This window comes from Camarhynchus parvulus, chromosome 1, assembly GCF_901933205.1.
Source record: "Camarhynchus parvulus chromosome 1, STF_HiC, whole genome shotgun sequence".
Classification (NCBI taxonomy): Eukaryota; Metazoa; Chordata; class Aves; order Passeriformes; family Thraupidae; genus Camarhynchus; species Camarhynchus parvulus.
Genome location: NC_044571.1, coordinates 33,073,937 through 33,091,087, shown reverse-complemented (window position 1 = coordinate 33,091,087; position 17,151 = coordinate 33,073,937). Strand labels below are relative to the sequence as shown.

Below are 17,151 nucleotides of genomic sequence, written 5' to 3'. Positions count from 1 at the left end.
CCAGATAACCCACCCGCCCCAAAAAAAAAATTATAGAGAAATTTAGTGTTCATTGAGCTAGTGTAAAAACAACTGTGCAAGTGGATGAGAGAGTTGTAGTACAAAATCCTAAGTTTATATTTGTTTTTTTTTTTCCATTTGGAGTCACTTATGTTTCTATTGCTCTGTGAAAGAAAGATCTCTTCTAATTAATTCAATGCACTCATTTAAGTAATGTCCATGTTGGGAAAGGTCTTTGAAAGTTCATAGTATTTAATAAACTGAATGTTTGCCATCAAAATGTTTGAAATGTACTGCAGTTGGCTAGTTCAGATGGCAACTTTGAAGACTGTAATATTTATTGTTAGCTGAGAACTTGATAGCTCAGTTTTAAATTTTAGATATGAAATCTGATCACCTATTTAAAACTTCTGATCTAGAAGAGAATAATTAGCACTTGCAATGCAGGTAATTTTCCTAAATACTCAGAAACTCATAATTTCTGTAGAACCTTTAGAAGTGGCTATAAACATGGGAAATAATTAAGCAATTGCAATTGAGAAGAAACCATGTTACATTTTTCTTGTTTGAGCTATTAATATTTTTAGGAGAACTCAGATGTATAAATACCCTGGCAAATATGACATTATAGCAAATTCTGTATCTGAAACAAGCATAAAAATCTTTCCAGATGTTTTCAGTCTGGATTATTTTCAGATCTTCTGCTGCATCACAGAAATAAGAATGTAGTAAAATAGATTATGTTCAACACAGAGTCACATAATTTACACTGCTTCTTTTCTATATTCTCAGTTGTTATATCTGTGTATATAAATAAAAGAGGGTCAAAGACCTATCCTTGATCCTGAAGCAGAGTGTCATGGTCTGGGATATGTCCTCACTGCTTAGGGCTCACCCCTTCTAAAGGAGATTTGACTGGGAGAGTGCTGTCCGGGGTAACTGGATAAAGCCAAGAGAGAGGTCAGCAAGGGAGCTGGACCATCTGGCCTCTTACAGTCTGAGCTGTTGAACTAATAGCTGCATTCCTAATTTTGTCCACCTGCTCCAGCATGCTCTTTTTGATCAGAAGGAGATATATATATATATATAGACATTGCTGTCTTGTTTCTGAAACTACTTCTAGTAAAGGGTGCTGTGCAGAAGGGTGACATGAGCTAGCACAATTCTGTGTCTAAAATGCATGGGGAACCTACTATATTAGTACCAACTAAAATTAATTTTATTACTTTTTTTTTAATGTTTCAGAGGTAAAAGTTCTTGAATGCATTAATGACATCTTAGAAACACTGCTTCATGCACTATATTTTATAGTTTATATTACTGTGTTTTCTATAGAAAATACTTGGTTTCTAGCTCTTTTTAGCATTATGGTCATGTTTTTGGACATTCTAGGAATTATAGAAATTTTTTCCACTTGATATTTTTGTTGGAATTCTTCTTTTCATTCTCTTCTCAGTGTCATTTTTGCACAGTAGGTACAGGAGTACTTGGACAACCACCTCTGCAGGAAGTTGAATAGTGAACTGTCCTATGTAGATTATCTGGTTTTCTACTTTATTTAGGTGCTATTAGGAGGAGAATTTTACCAGTCTTCCTGAACTTTTACTGCTGTATATCAACCTCTAAAAGAATTCAAGTTAAATATTATGCAAGTTTACAATTTTGTAGGAAACGTTGGCTTTTATATCAATATGAAATGAAATGCAGCCTTGTTACTTTGGGTGCTGTTATCTGGTTACAGTGTTAGAAATGTTTTACTTTCTGTTTACTGTGGTGCCGGAGAGACTTTTCTCCCTAGCTTCTGGGAAAACTAACATTATATTAAAAATATTTTATTTAAACCATGTTTGAATAAATAAGATTTTTGTAACATTTTGCTCATTAAAATGTAGCAATAAGTCTCTTTACTTGTCTTGAGATGCAAATGAATGTTAAAAGAATATTTTCTTTTTAGCTGTTTTTAATTTATAATCCTGACATATTCCCTACCATCATGACTGGAATCAGTGGAACATTTGCATAATGGGAGAGGAAGATTTGTTGTGTTCTTGGTTGTTCTTAGTTGGAGTCAGAAGAATTTTCACAAAACAGCATTTATATCTTGATTTTAGGATAAGAGCAAATGGAAAACTTGTTTTGTGAACAGAAAACATTTTTTAATGTTTTGTTATCTTCAGAGTGCTGCTACAGCATGGCCACTCTTAACAAAATTATATTTTTATTTTGAAGAAATATGAGCTTCAGACTTCGAGAACTCCGTGTGTATATGCACAATAGAGCATGAACCAGCTGGATATGGTCCTTGCTCTCAGAAGGATTGGACAGCAAATCTTCTGTATTTGGGAACTTCATGAACTTCTACAAATACACCTTTGATTAGAAGTTGCTGTGCTCTAAGCACAAGGGTGTGATTCCCAGTTCTTTAAGGAATGGATGGCAAATAGGTCTCCAGAGCAAAATGATGCTGTGAACAAAGTGATAGTGAACATGTGCATTGATGTGTCCAAGCTAAATCTGAATAAAAGAACTAATGATAAAAGCAAAGGCAGTTTTAGCATATGCTAACCACTGGGTTATATCCTTTTATTTACATTTTATTTATGTTTTTGTTAGCATGTGATAAAGCTCGTGCTGGTAATCTGATGTCTGATGAGGATATGGGGGTTTCAGCATACCACTCAGAATTATTCCTGCCATTTAACAGGAATTTCCTGGCAAGCTGATAGACATCAGGTTTTCCTGTGCTGCCTTTTAGAGACTTTCAGCCTTCATGATGCAATTTAGCATGATGTGATATTACCTGGTTATATTTAATGAGAAATTATGGTACCAAAAATTTATGAATGAAAGTAGGTACTTCTGAAAAAAAAAAAGAGAAGAGACAATCCTATATATGAAGCTTTACAGATATTTAAAGCACTGGTAAAATGGATTCCCATAGTTTAGTAGGCTATTTTTGCTGAGTTTGCTGAATACAAGCTTGTTAAAACTTTTAATCAATTTGTAGAACTCTACCCCTTCTGTTGATGTTTGATTGATTCCTTTTCTCAAGAGAAAATTACACTTATTAGTGTAATTAAAGTGCATGAACTAAAATGTATGGGCTTACCTCTGATTTCAGAATTTTTACCATCTATGCATGTAGTAATCATTAAACAGCATAATGTAACACAAAAAAGGAGGTTCATCAGTGTCTCAAATAAACATTATCTCCATGTGACTGGGTTGGAACATCAGTGATTTCTGGCTCAGTGACATTGTCGCTACCGGACACGCAAGAATGCAAGCACACCACGGTTCTCCAGGTGAAGCAAGAAAGAGGAAGTTTATTCTCTGACTCCAACATTTATAGTTTTCCAAAAGTGACAGTGGATTGGAGGGTGATAGGGACACCTCTCCAATGACACTGGTCAAACCAGTAGTCTATCAACTTTCTCCTCCTCCATAGAAGAAGACAAAACAATCAGTTATTTACAGAAAGTGTCTGGAACAGTTCACTACAAGAATGTCCATATCAGAAGGCTTAGAAAATCTTAAAAAACCAGGGTGACAGACATCATGAGCAGCTCCCATGACAAAAAATGCAGATCTCAGTCACTCAGCTAGAAGGGATGTTTAAGCCAGTGTAGAAATAATAAATTACTCTTGCTCTTCTTCATTTTATTAGTTTTAAAATATTAAGTAAAGGGCATTCTGGCTAGAAACAGTACTTGGTGCTCCCCAAATCGCTGCACATAGCTATAATTTTTGCTTTCTCATTGCTCTAAATAGGCAGATTCCTTGTGGAAAGGTCTGAATTATTAGAATTTAATTTTGCATCTCCAGAAGCAATGAAAAAAATAATAAAGACGATAGAAAGCTAGCATTTTGGGAAAGCAATATGATACTTCCTCCTAATATGAAATTGATATATTTGACTTTGCATTTTAATCTATAAACCAAGGAAAGATTCCCACTCTGTTTCAGCTCTGAATCTGTAGGCAGTGGAACCTTTAGGCTGTTGTCTTGCTTAAACAAAATCTTTAGGTTTTCTCCCGACTGGGGAACAGGAAGAATTTGACACAATCATCATAGCCTCAAGTAAGGGACATTTGAAGCGTGTTTTGTATTTATCTCATAGACTGAAATCTTCTGGAAGAAAAATATTTCTTGCCTATTGTGCATGTCAATTCTATTCCAGTCTATTGTGCAGGAAAAGAAAATCTTTGTGAAAATGACTTTTTGTCGTATCCAGGAGACATGGGGAGCACTTTAGTGCTTTTTTACAATGCTGAATCCTAGCTCCAGCAGGGCAGAAAACTCAGGAGGTATAAAATGTGCTATCCACAGCCACAAAGGGTATGAATGTAGGCTCTGTGGAGAAGTTGTGTGTCCTTTCTGGAGTGTGGGAAAAGGAACAGGGGCAACTGATAAAGCAACTGTGCCATTACCTAGGTATCCTCTGCTGCATCCATGGTATCTGTGGTACAGTGAAAACCTTTTAGTCTCTTAAAGTTCCCCAAGAGGCTGCCAGCTGGCTACCAGCTATCTGACAATGCTTGGTGTGAAATCAGCCTTCTTCTTCCCTGAAAACATATTCCCTGTGTTGCAGTGAGGCTCGGTGCTTAGCATCAGGGAGGGCAGCTCTCTGTATTTCACTGTATTTCAGCCTTTCTGATATCAGCCATAAAAAGTAGTGCATTTGGTAGTCCTCAGCCTCCATGGCTACAGGGCATCAGCTGTCCAAGGCTAGTGATCATCAGGATTCATTTTCACTCACTGTCTCTTGTGGATCAATGTAAGGAGGTAATGGGGAGGAAAGCTGGGAGCAAGAGATGGTAAGAGAACTGACTCCAGTCTTGCATTATCACTGGCAATTCTGTCATGCAAGCTCTGTCCTGGAATAGGCAAACTCCATGTTAGAAAAGAATTTGTTTCAGCAGACTTGGAAAGCTGTTCTGCAGTAGGAGCAGAGCAGCATGTTTTCTTTTTCACCAGGGACCTCAGAGATATGAAAGATCAATGTGCTGATATTATGAACTTCAATAAAATCCTGAATCTCAGCCCAGCTACTCCCTCTGAAAAGTTTCGATAAGCTCTTGGATGGGATGCCAAAAAATCTAGTAGATATTTTTTTTTCTTCTTGTGATGGTGTCTGCAAATCACTTTCAAGGCTTATCTGCATCAGCTCTTATGTCATGAAGCTGTGTTAATCCTGGTTTTTTTTTTCCAGGGTATTGTGATCTCTATCTCATTTCAATTCCTTTCAGCTATGAGTCAGACCTGAGACCTCCTTCTTATCCTCAGCATTTCAGTTTGCCTTCTAGGTTGAGTGATTCTCTTCATCAATAAATTAATTTTGTGGGTTTCAAGTGATGTGTTTCTTGTGCTCTATTTTTTGAGAAGCCTCTGCATTGTGGTATTTCAGGAACCAGACACAATTCTTTTTCCTTTGAAATAGGTGTGACAATAAAAAATGTAAAGGCAAGTGACTTTTTGTATTTGTGTTTGCTTGCAATAAGCTACTTCCTTAAAGTCAAGATCCTTTAACATGTGACGAAGACACCACATATTTAAACTTGAGGGTTACCAAGAATTCATTGGGTTCCTGTTTATCTTTTTTTACTTCCTATTTTTGCATTTATCTTTATTTCTGTGTATTTCTACAGAGAATTTCTACCATTATAGTTGGCCTGCTAGCTGGCCAGTCTAAGAAAAGTTTCATCTCCACTGCTTTTTAGTAAGACTAGTCTGAGTGCAAAAGTAATTTTCCTCATTCTGGTAATTCTGTATTGAGTATAATCTGACCACTCCTAACTACTTTATTGCTCTTCAACCACCTGTTTTCAGTCATTTTTCTTTCAGAGGATAGATCTTTTTTCCGGTCAGGTTTAGGCATTTCTATTTTGGCTGGTGTAGCTTCAGTGTTTTTACAGCTTAAATAGCTTTGGCTTCCTACCTCTCTTTGCCATTTTAGAGACCATACAAAACTGAATAATGATTTTGCATACTTCCTGACTCCTTTAATGGCACACTGTTAAAGTTGGAAAATTTCTGAACTAAAGCCAGTTCAACTCTTGAGGTTTAAAGTTCTTACTTTTCTGGCCAAAATTTTATGATCTTTCTTTTTGGCTATAATCTTAGAGGCAACCCATATATAGATGGGTTCAGATATCTTTATATTTATATTTAGATATATTAGATATAGTTAGATTTAGATGGATTTATTGTCAATTTATTGTCAGTGGTTTTCATTAAGGAAATAAACATGGGGGATATGGAGTTTATATAGTTGGGCAGCTGGTCTCACAAACATGAGCCTTTGCAGGAATCCTTTTTTTATTCATTTGTAAATTTCTTAGAGTTATGAATGTTGTTTTCATCCCTCATAGAAATGTCTCCTGTAACTCTGAATCTTAACTTGATGCCCAGAGGCCAATCTCTGTAGAAACCGATTTGTAAACACTGTCTTACAGAGATGTCAGACACCTAAGTGCCTGACCTATTGTGTAGGCAAACTGAATGTAGGTATGTTATTTTTCTTTGTGGTGTCACTTTTTTCTGTCCAATTTTTAAAATTATCTCATTCCAATGCCTGAAGAGTCTCCCTTCTGCTTTCATAAAAGCAATGGCTGTAGCTAAGTAACAGCAAAAGGCCAGCAAATGGACAGGTACAGTTTCACCTTTTAGTGTCTGCAGAGTAGAAGAGTCAAGGAATCTACTATTAAATAGCAAGTAGGGATGACATTACCTCAGGAAGCTTAAACCTGTATTTTAATAGGATCAAATTCTAATCCTAGGTCTGCATATTTATGGTTTGAGATTTATTTGACTGTCTGCAAGCTATGGATTTTTTTTGCCAAAGCGCACCAATCTTTATCTGGCTATGAAAGTTCTTTATGACTGTCATCAGTTTCTTGTGTTATGTGTCTTTTTATTGTGCCCTGTGGTGCAATAGAGAAACTTTTTCTTCCTTTCTTTGAACCAGAGACATTTCAACTAGGAAATTTCCACATAAATTCTTTCAGCATTTGACAATATAGAAGAACACACGTTTAAAGCAGTAAGTTCCCAACAGTCTTAACACACTGGAGGTAGTATCAGCTGTTGCTGATACTACAAGGGAAGCTGTTTTTAATATGCATTGGAATTACCAAAGGACCTATAGGAAACTCATAGTTAAAAATCAGGGAACAATAGAGACATAGTGGTGTGTCACAGGGAGATCCTACAATCAACTAACTTTCCAGAGTCTCTGGGAAATCATTGGGTGCTCTGAAAATTCAGCTGGGACAACTTGGGCTATCCAGGGCTTGAGCCATGCTTTATTCCAGGTGTCACAGGTCTGCTCTGCTGGGATCACCAGTTTAGACAGCCTCTGGTTTTTGGATATAAAACAATTGCCTCCTACCTGACTACTTGGATGTGATCCTCCTTGGAGCTTCATGGGTAACTTCTTTTGGACAGGCGAGTCATGGCTGCTCCAGAAAAGCCCAGCGCAAAGGCTAACCGTGACCCACTACAATGTCTGCAATATGGAAAAATGTAATAACTCAATTGAAAGGGACCCTAGAGGCCATCTAGTCCAATGTCCTACTCACAGCTTGGCAAACTTCAAAGTTTTAGGGCAAGTTGTCACTGTGCATCCTTATTGCTTGGAAGCAATTAATATGTTCAGCCTTTTAATATGTTCTGCCTAACCTTTTTTAAAACCTCTTCATGAAAAGATTTCATTGTGCAAAATATAAAGAAATGTGTTCATTTATTAACCAGAAAGAAGAATAAACACAATATTGACAAATAATACTTTTGTTGTAGAAGAATGGTTCAAATAGAATTATTGTAAGCATTTCTGTTTTCACCAGTTTAAACAAAATCTGGTAATTAAAATTCAACTATTTCTGAGACTGTGAGTGATTTGAAATGAATTTAAAGTAATTTAAGTGAGAAGTAAAAGTTAATGATTCAGTTTGGGTTTTTTTACTGTACATTTCAGGAGCACTAGGTGTTTCAGAGTAACTTGTAATGCAATGTTCTTTGAATTAAATTTTAATGTCACTTGTCTCCTTGGAACAGATGAAATACAGCAGATACTGTACTTGGAACTTACTATATTGCTTTATATTTATTATTGATTGTTGACTTACATAAAGCTGAATGCTTTTCCCTGTAGGTAATACAGAAAAATAAGTGATTTTTAATTTAGGTCTTTGTTTTTATTTTTAGGGATTGGATTTTGCAGCCTTCACAGGGCATATGTTTTTGGGTATCTGCCTTGTTGTTCTGGTCTCCTTTCCTTTTCTCAGACTTCTTTACTGGAACAAAAAACTTTACAATAAGGAGCCAAGTGAAATTGTAGGTAAGTGTGAATGTGAAAAAAAGTTATATTGTTACACCGAATATGTGTTAAATGGAAACTGAGTAGTGTCTACTACAAAGTCTTCAGATGGAAGTGCCACCCTCCTCACTCTCTGAACAGTAATTTTTCAACTAATAATTCATATTGTATTTTAGTTGTGCCATTTTCTGATTTTTAGAAGTGGATTGTTTTCTGGTCTTTTGTCTGAGGTTTTGACATGAATTATTAAATACCTTACAAAATATGCAGGAATATTTTTTATCATTCATTACAGTCATAGGTATGAGTATCAGGATGTTCTGTGTTGCAACAGATAATATCTGCTCAAGGTGCGGAGTTCACAGGCACGATTTAGAAATATCCCAGGTTTCCCTTACAACAAACATAGGGCACTGATGTATTCCCTTGCTGATGGTTTTCTTCCATTGAATTTTTCCGCAATCTTTTACCGATATCTGGTCAGTGAAAGACATTTCATCAAAGCAGAAGTTTTTAAGTCATCCCCAGCTTGCCTCTGTGGCTCTTCCTACCCTAAATTTCCCTGGTGCATAATTTCTACAATTCAGTAGAACTAAATCTATGTCTTTTTATGTCACTCACCTCAATAATCTCTAGAAGTCTTCTTAAAGCTGTTTCAATGACTGCCAACTGTGTCAGTCCCTCTTTGTCTTCATGCTTTTATGTTTTTCAATTCAGTCATTTTGAAGTTTTTAGCATTGTTCTAGGGCTTCTCTTTCAGTGCTGAAATTTAATACTAACCCCCCAAATGTTCACCATTTCTTTACAAGGTAAGAAATACTTCAATAAGTATAATTTATTAGCAAGCTTTGTACAAAGACAGTCAAGTAGAGCTGTTTCTTCCCTGGGACTGATGCTTGTTTCACCTTTCGCTGCAGAAGACTTAAGATCCAGGCTTCCACTGACCATGCAAGACATGTTTTAATGTCCTGTATGATGTCTCTCAACCTGTGTGTGTGGCATCTGTTTATCATGGAGAGGACAACTTCTGATACTGTTGATAGATCTTGGCTTCATTTGTTATCTGTGGAGAAAGATAAGTGATTTTCAAGACTAATGGAGCTGCCTATGCTAGAAGAGATATATTGCAGGCCTTAAAAGTTTACTTTTCTCTTATAAGGAGACTCCAAGGTGACTAACTGTGGCAGAGACTTTCATGATAGGTATCTCATTTAGGGCAAAAGGAGCAGTACCTGTAGTGCCTTGCCCTGTTCCAGGGGAAATTTGCTTGAGGATTATGGTTTTATTAAAAGCCAGAAGTGACAGTCCTCTCCTCAGTAGATTATACCATGTGTCTTGAATCCCATCGGATAGAAAAGTCAGAGAAGAAATTTCCCTGCTTAGGAAGATCTTCTGAAGACTTTTGGTTTTGACTTCAATGTTTATTCAGCACAAGGTGCACTCTGTTTGTATTGCTAAAGGCCAAAGTCTTTCCCAGAATTTAGATCACAAATATTTTTGAGGTTTTCTAGATATTATATTAACTATTTCCTAAGACATGTAAGGAAAATTTCTCTTTCTCCTATATATCTGTCTGGTATGAGGTAGGCATTTTCATTTTAAAACTGCTGAGGCTTTCTGCACCCTTAGAGGTCTTATCCAGAGAGCAAGAGAGATAAAGAAATTAACTCGGACCCTAACATGCTTAGATTCTTTCCCAGTGACCCTACAAATTATGATTTTTCAAAAAGCCATCAAGAAAATTAATGCTCCCAACTGTAAACAGTATTGATCCTGATATAATAGCATTATTTTATAAATATATATTTTGGAACATGGAATTGCTACTTTTTTCCTTTTGGCTATAAAATTTTAAGCTTATGTTTTGGATTTTTAAGAAAAAAAGTATGTATGAAAATTTTTCAAATTAACCTGAATAGTACTGTTTATTCACTGGCATACTATTTTTCCAGTGAAACACTAGTGAGCATATTTCCTTCAATTAATTTCTTGGTAATCCTTGTTGCCTGCACCTTAGTCTGGTCGGATTCAGCAGTCTCCTAATCAGTATACCATGTGTTCTCATAATCAGCTGCTGGCCGTTGGCTGCAAACCTAATCAGGAGCTGTTCAATTAGAGCAAATGCTGAAGAGCCACTCTTTCCATTGAAAATTTCTGTGAGAGAGGAAGAGAAAGAGAGAGACCAATACAGCTCCATTAGGAGATAGCTGTCATGGTCTGGATTTGCAGAATAGCCTCCAAGGTGCTTCCAGGGATCCTTTCATCTCCAGTTGAAATGGTTCTGTGATAACTTCAAATGGCTTGTTTGAAGCAGCTGTTTTAATCAACTAAATACCAGTCTTTCCTCACCTTGCCCTCAATTAGCAATTAAACAAGTTATGTGAGATTTAACTGGTATATTTTCTCCCCAGATTTTTTTTTATTCCTGTGCACCATGTGCTTTAAGCTTTTTTTTTCTGCTGCTTTAGGATACACAGACTATTAAAATGGATTAGTATGAATTTTAAAAACGAACAATGCTCTTATTATGAAGATACATTTTAGCTTAATTTCAACACTATATGTTACCAGTGTTTTTAATCTGTTGGCTTTCAGACTGATTTGCAGGACCTCTGCTGCAGTAAAAATACCTGTTCTTTCCCAGGAACCACTGTCTACCTGCAGTGGCTTTAAGCGGGGTAGCTAACAAAAGAAAGAAAGACTCTGAAGAACTCATCCATGAGAGAGAAAATCAAATGTTCTTTAAGAATGAAGGGATCTTTGAGGACTTTTTTGAGAATGTCTTTTAGCTGATAAACCTGCTCCTTGTTCTGTGTGATGCAGCAAAAGATGCTGGGGCTAGAAGAGTAAGCTGAGAAGGTTTGAAAAGTTTGTATGTATCTACACTTTCATAAAAGAATGTGTAAGGGAAATAATATCTGAGTATACGAGGAATTAAATTTACAGTTTCTACTGCCACTCTGAAAGCATAAAGCCAGAGTTTTTTCTTCCTTTAAGGGTTAAGAATACATTATTTAGTTCCTGGGAAGTTTATCAATACGCTATTATGTCTCAGCTGTCAAGCTGTGGAGACGTGGACCTCAGTGTTTGGCTAAGTTGCTATCCCAGGAGAGTGGGTGGCACATATTCTGGTGACAAATATTCTTATACTGGCCATTTTTGCCAGAGAGGAAGAGCTTTCTCCTAGCACAACTTTGGCACCAGCTCCCCATTTCTACTTTGTTTCTTGCTCTTTTTTTCCAACTTTTTCACTGACTGAAAGACATCCACCCTTTAAGTGGGAGTGGTACTAGCAGGAGAGGGGGGAGCATGTTATTCCCTCTGGTGTAACTCACTGTCTGCAGCAGCTGGGAAAATACTGATGGTAGTATGAGAGTCAGCATGTAAAGCTGACAACAGAAGGAATTAATTAATCATAGTCATATGTAAAGTGCTTAATGTGTGAAAAACACAGAGCTGTTTCCCACAACGGGAAATGAGGTAGCCAGATGAGTGAGCAAATCTGTTTCTTCCACATGAAACTCTACAGATGTTCTGAAAGAGAAGAAGAGGGAGAGGAGGAGGGAAAGAATCACTGTGATGACTTGCAAAAAACTACAATACTTGTTGCCAGACACTTTGAAATGCAAAAAGCTGACATAAAATAACAGTTATGTCTAGGGCCACAAGGACACTGCAGGGACACAGAGGGCACTCAGGATAAGGTGTAGTGAAACACCACTATGTGTGCTGCTCAGGGTCAAAGAACAGTCTTTAGTCCTATTTTTGCTAGTAATATATTTGTAACTTCAGGAACCATTTCTTACTAGAATCAGTGAAAGGTACATCATGAATGCAGCTGAATTAAGTAAATTGACAAATCTCTGTCCTGAGGTCCATCTGTGCCTATGTAGGTATTTTACGAACTGCCAGTAAAGCATAGTTGGTATTTAATGTGATGTTGGAAGTAGAGGCCTGTCCTCACTTGGAAGCTGGTTCAAGTGAGGAAAGTAGCAAGCAGTTTATGAAGACAGTAATGCCAAAGAAAGGAATATTTCAATATGTTTTCATTTCAAGAATTCAACTTTAAGCTCAGTCTGAATGGAAGTTTTGCAATATGCACCACACTCTACTGTCCTCACCTAAGATGCTAATTTCATTGGATTTTATGGGGAATATTTTTCAATCTTGAGTACCAATGTGGACGGTAAAATGTGTGTTGGTTTTTTTTTGTGTGATCTCTTTTTCTCTCTTCTCTGCAATTCAGTTGTAGATATTAACACCAAATAGTGAATAGTTAACATTTTAACTCTTCTACCATGGATGTTAGCATACTGAGCTGAAAGGTGTAGCTTTCTTATGAATGCTCTTGGTATCTATGATAATATCTTTCCAGTACATATTGTGTCTTTTATTTGAAAGAACAGTAAGACTATCAGTTTCAAACAAAATAGGTAGTCTTAATGTCCCTTCAGACACCGTATTTAGTCCTTGTTGGATAATATATCAGGATCTACCAGGGCCATGGCTTTATGTTTGAAAATGCAAATCAAAAACTGTCTTTTATTATTTGCACCTTCAATAGCTTCTTGATCAGGAATGAAAAGAAGTACAGCTATTTACTTGCCACAGATTGAAGATTTTTGTATTTTTAAATATTTTCAATAATTTTATGCTTTAATTCCTGTATATGTCCTTTGAACTGCTTTAGAGTTGATAGAGTATTCCCCTTCGAAAAAGAAAAACATTGATCTCCCTCTTCTTGTCTTCAGATGATAAAAATAGTATTCCGACATTGCAAAACAAGGAGAATATGACAAGCTCATATTATTTGCTTAGTGCATTGGTAATGTAGCCATCACAAGAAGGCAGCTGTAATATTACTTTACCTGTCTTATGCAGAAAGAAGGTATAATATAGTGTCATTCTGAATCAATAGAGCAGCACCTCACAATTTATTATACTCATTTTGCATGTAAGGAATGAGTACTGGAAAATCACTGATGGGAGGGAAAAACTTAGTGCTAGCTCCTGTTTCTTTTACAGCCTCTGTGCCCCTCTGTTTTTGTATCCAGACCTCAGCTGTGAAAGGATTGCACAGGTATACAGTGGTTGGCAAAGCAGAGCCTTTCCATTGGGGTGTTTGAATGAAGCTATGACAAAGTTTTTCCACTTTCATGGCTCTGAGGATCATGAGGTCTTCCTAATACACAGAGCTTAAAACAACTGTTGAGTTCTATGCAACACATTATCTGTGTTTATTTGTTGCAGAAAGCTTTCACTGTGATGGTTTTTCAAATACAAGTGTAAGCTTGACAGACTTTTAATTGCTCTGCTATTTTCATTTATCAAAGCGTGTTCAATGTATTAGTTGCCATTTTTACTTGTAAACCACTGATAAAAGTTATGGTGAGTCTGAAGTAGGCTGCATTGTATTGCTCTTCATCTTATCCTCTTAAAAGCATTAGAAGAGGCACTATTTTTGAAATACTCCAAAAGACTGTTGTCCTCTTGAGGCTTTATATTTTTTTGGTTCTTTTTTCCTTATGCTTGGGAATGCCATCTCTAAGTGGTGGCTTGTGGTGCCTTTTCTCATATTGAAAGGACATCAGCAGTAGTTACATTTTGTGCTAAATGTTTTGGGATGGGAATGTATCTAGTTGTGTTTGAGGAAAGTACAGTGAATTTAAGAGAGGTTGTTTTTTTCTAGGGGAGATTTGTAGTTTAATGGAAGACATCAGCAAAAATGGCTTTCTTTGGCAAATCTGGCAGTCTGAATGAAAACTATTTGATAGTAAGCTGGAGTTATTTTTCTAGATTTCACACCTGAGAAAAATTTCCTGAAACAAACTAGAGTAGAATTTTAGATAAATGCATGCTCAAAATACTTGACTTCTTTGTCCCGTTCTCAGTGTAACAGAATGAAGAATTTTAAGCACATTAAGCAAGTACTAATGAGCACGCAGAGAACCTAAATACATTCAGATTCCTGCTTTTAAAAGATGGGGAATTTCCATAGAGGAAACTGAGGGCAAACCCACAAGGACTAAAATAAGTTTGTGCCTCTAAAGTCTGACTTACCCAGAGATGAGAACAGAGCTCATGTTACCTGAGAGAGAAATATCCAACCTGTCATTCAGGAACAAGCCAACTGAAAGTTAATGTACATCTTTATCAACCATCCTGAAATGTGATGAGAACTCTAACTCACCTTAATATCTGTGGATTACTCCATCTGAATCTTATGTGACCCTCATAGACGTACTAAATTGACTATTCCATATACAATCAGGGTTAGGCTTGTAATGTTGTAGATTCTTTCGTGGGCCTGCTGCAGTCTGCTCCAGTTTGCTTAGAAGATGACTCCTGGTGAGTAATTTAGGTGTTTGAAATGATGAACTTTGTGATTTTCTGCCCAGGCTCCAGCTGCTCTGCTGCAGGATGAGGATGCCCTGTAATTCCTATGTGATGGATGCAGTCCCATGCTGGGTAGCTGAGCTGGCATTAGGTGCCTTTATGACCAAATGGGGCCTCAGATGTCACGCTGAGTTGAAAAGCTTATATAAATTCTCTGTACTTCTTTATGCAGCATTGTGCACATTTCTTGTGTTCCTTTGCATGTATTTAGCTGAATAAGGCAAAACATGTTTTGATGTAGTTTTGAAGACCTGGTAAAATTTATACCTATGCTTACCTTTATCCACTATTGACCACTGCACTATTCAAAGGAATAAAAACAAGAATATTCCAGGGGGGGGTTTTTTGTTTGTTTGGTTTGGTTTTTTTGTTGTTTTTTCTAGATTAAGATCCTCATGCGTGTGTCCTGTTGGGGTGTGCTGCCTCTAGGAGAGAGGTATAAGTGTTTGAGCTGGAATATCCCTCAAGGTGAATTTTTTCTACTCATTGGTTTCAAATTTTTGATTTAGTTTCTGCACTTACAAAATGGAGATGACACCATCTAATAATGCTTAGTAGATCAGTTACATAATAAAAAGTTATAGGTATTACTATCACTAGTTAAGCTAGAATTCATGATATTTAATTTGCTTTACAGTTAACATTTAAACAGAAATATTCTCATTCTGAGAATTTTGCTATGAAAAACAATTGCTTTACTGAAAATAGGTAAGCTACGGTAACATGTGGAAAAAAAAAAGAAACAAATATTCAGATGAACATACTTTGAATGCTGTTAGATACAGCCCAGCAGTGCAAACTTGTGTTGCTTGCAAAAAGATAGTTTATGTAGTTAGTTCACGTGCAAGTTGAAAATTGTCATTTAATAATAATTCTTATCATCTCATCAAGGTTGGTCATGCTTTTCTGAGTATCTTCAATTAACCAAACTGGCCTTTTCAGATTCTGAGACTGGGAGTTAATTACACTCAGTTTTTGAGGATATCTTCTTTGTTATTGGCAGCTGGATGGGAGGGAATATGTGGTTATTCAAGTGAAAATTAATCTGACTATTAATTGTCAGATTGCAGAAATAATATGCAGTTTTCAAATAAAGAATATTTTCTAAAATTAAGAAATTTTATCTAAACTGTCATAGTCCGGGTCAACAGCTAAAATTTTGTTAAACTCAATGGGTCCAGGATGTAATGTTTGTGGTTTCCAGGGCAAAATATGATCAACAACAAAGTCAGAACAGATTAGCAGCATAGGGTTTACATGTTTCAGGAGCCTTTATTTGATCCTATAACTAAGCCAAAAATTAATATTTTCTTGTTAGAAATGGAGTTTTTTCTATTTTCTTGTTGGAAATAAGAATGCTAGCTATATTGCTGTTTTGCCTTGTGGGCTTTATGAATGTATGGCATTCACAAAGCTTTTAGTTATCATAATGAGCTGAATTCTCTGAGCTGAGCTGCAGCCCTCCTGTCTTTTTGTACTCCATATCACTGCATACTAAGCAGCTTTGCTTCTATCACTTTGGCTACTGGTGCTATGGTTGCAGTCAAATGTTAATTTAGCTGCTTTAATGAGAAACTGCTGTGCTACAGACTCATCATGTCAGTTACTGGCAATAGACCTGACAGTGGGAGGTTACATTGGATAGAAGGCTGATCCACCATAAAGCTAACCCTGCAGAAACCCTGCACATTGGGCTGGACAAGTGAGTGGAGAGAGCTCACTCTGGTGTAATATAACTATTAGATCTCATCTGAGGGGGGAACAGGAACTTCTGGACATGGAGAAACAAGTGTGAGAGTATCCTGTGATTCTGTTCAGTGGCAGCCAAATGCTGCCCTTGTGCTGTCTTGGCCATAATTTCAAAGTGATTGATAAGACTCTGTGGTTGCATTAAGCCCCTGTCTGTGTGTAACACAATATGTCATAATATATCAGATGGTCCCAGACTCTGGGAGTTGCTGCCTAAATGGTTTTGCAGTTACGAAATGGGAGAAGTATAGCAAGGCCTGAAGGACTTTGGCCATGTTAATTGTTGTTGCTGACTTCAAGGTTCTGCATTATTTTTCCTTCAAAAAAAGCACTACTTCTAATAAATACATATCACCTGATGCCACAATGGGCTATTAACAATAAGAGTGTTCATAAAAGAGAAGTAGGAGAAACATTCTGTGAGATTACCTAGAAAAACTCTGCACAAATCATTACTGCAACAGGGATTGTGGTATAGAAGATGTATCAACTGTTACGATTTTCCAAGTACAGTTTGCTCTGAAGTTTAACTCCACAGCAGGTCAGATGTTCACATCCTTGGGAGGTTTGGAAAACCAATGACTGAAAAATCAAGCATGCACTTGCTGTACATAAAGGCACGATCAAAGCCATGTGAAGACACGTATATATTTTTTAACATAGTTCACAAAGCACCAGTCCAACTTTGC

General features: G+C 36.7%; 1 protein-coding gene across 1 annotated transcript in view; it reads left to right on the top strand.

The window, feature by feature from the left end:
- The window catches only part of OCA2 (OCA2 melanosomal transmembrane protein), a 161,083-nt gene that overhangs the window by 61,820 nt on the left and 82,112 nt on the right, over positions 1-17,151 (top strand). Inside the window, exon 14 of the mRNA XM_030951234.1 lies at positions 8,206-8,338. Coding sequence (XP_030807094.1) covers positions 8,206-8,338 — 133 coding nt within the window. The remainder of the gene's footprint in view (positions 1-8,205; positions 8,339-17,151) is intronic.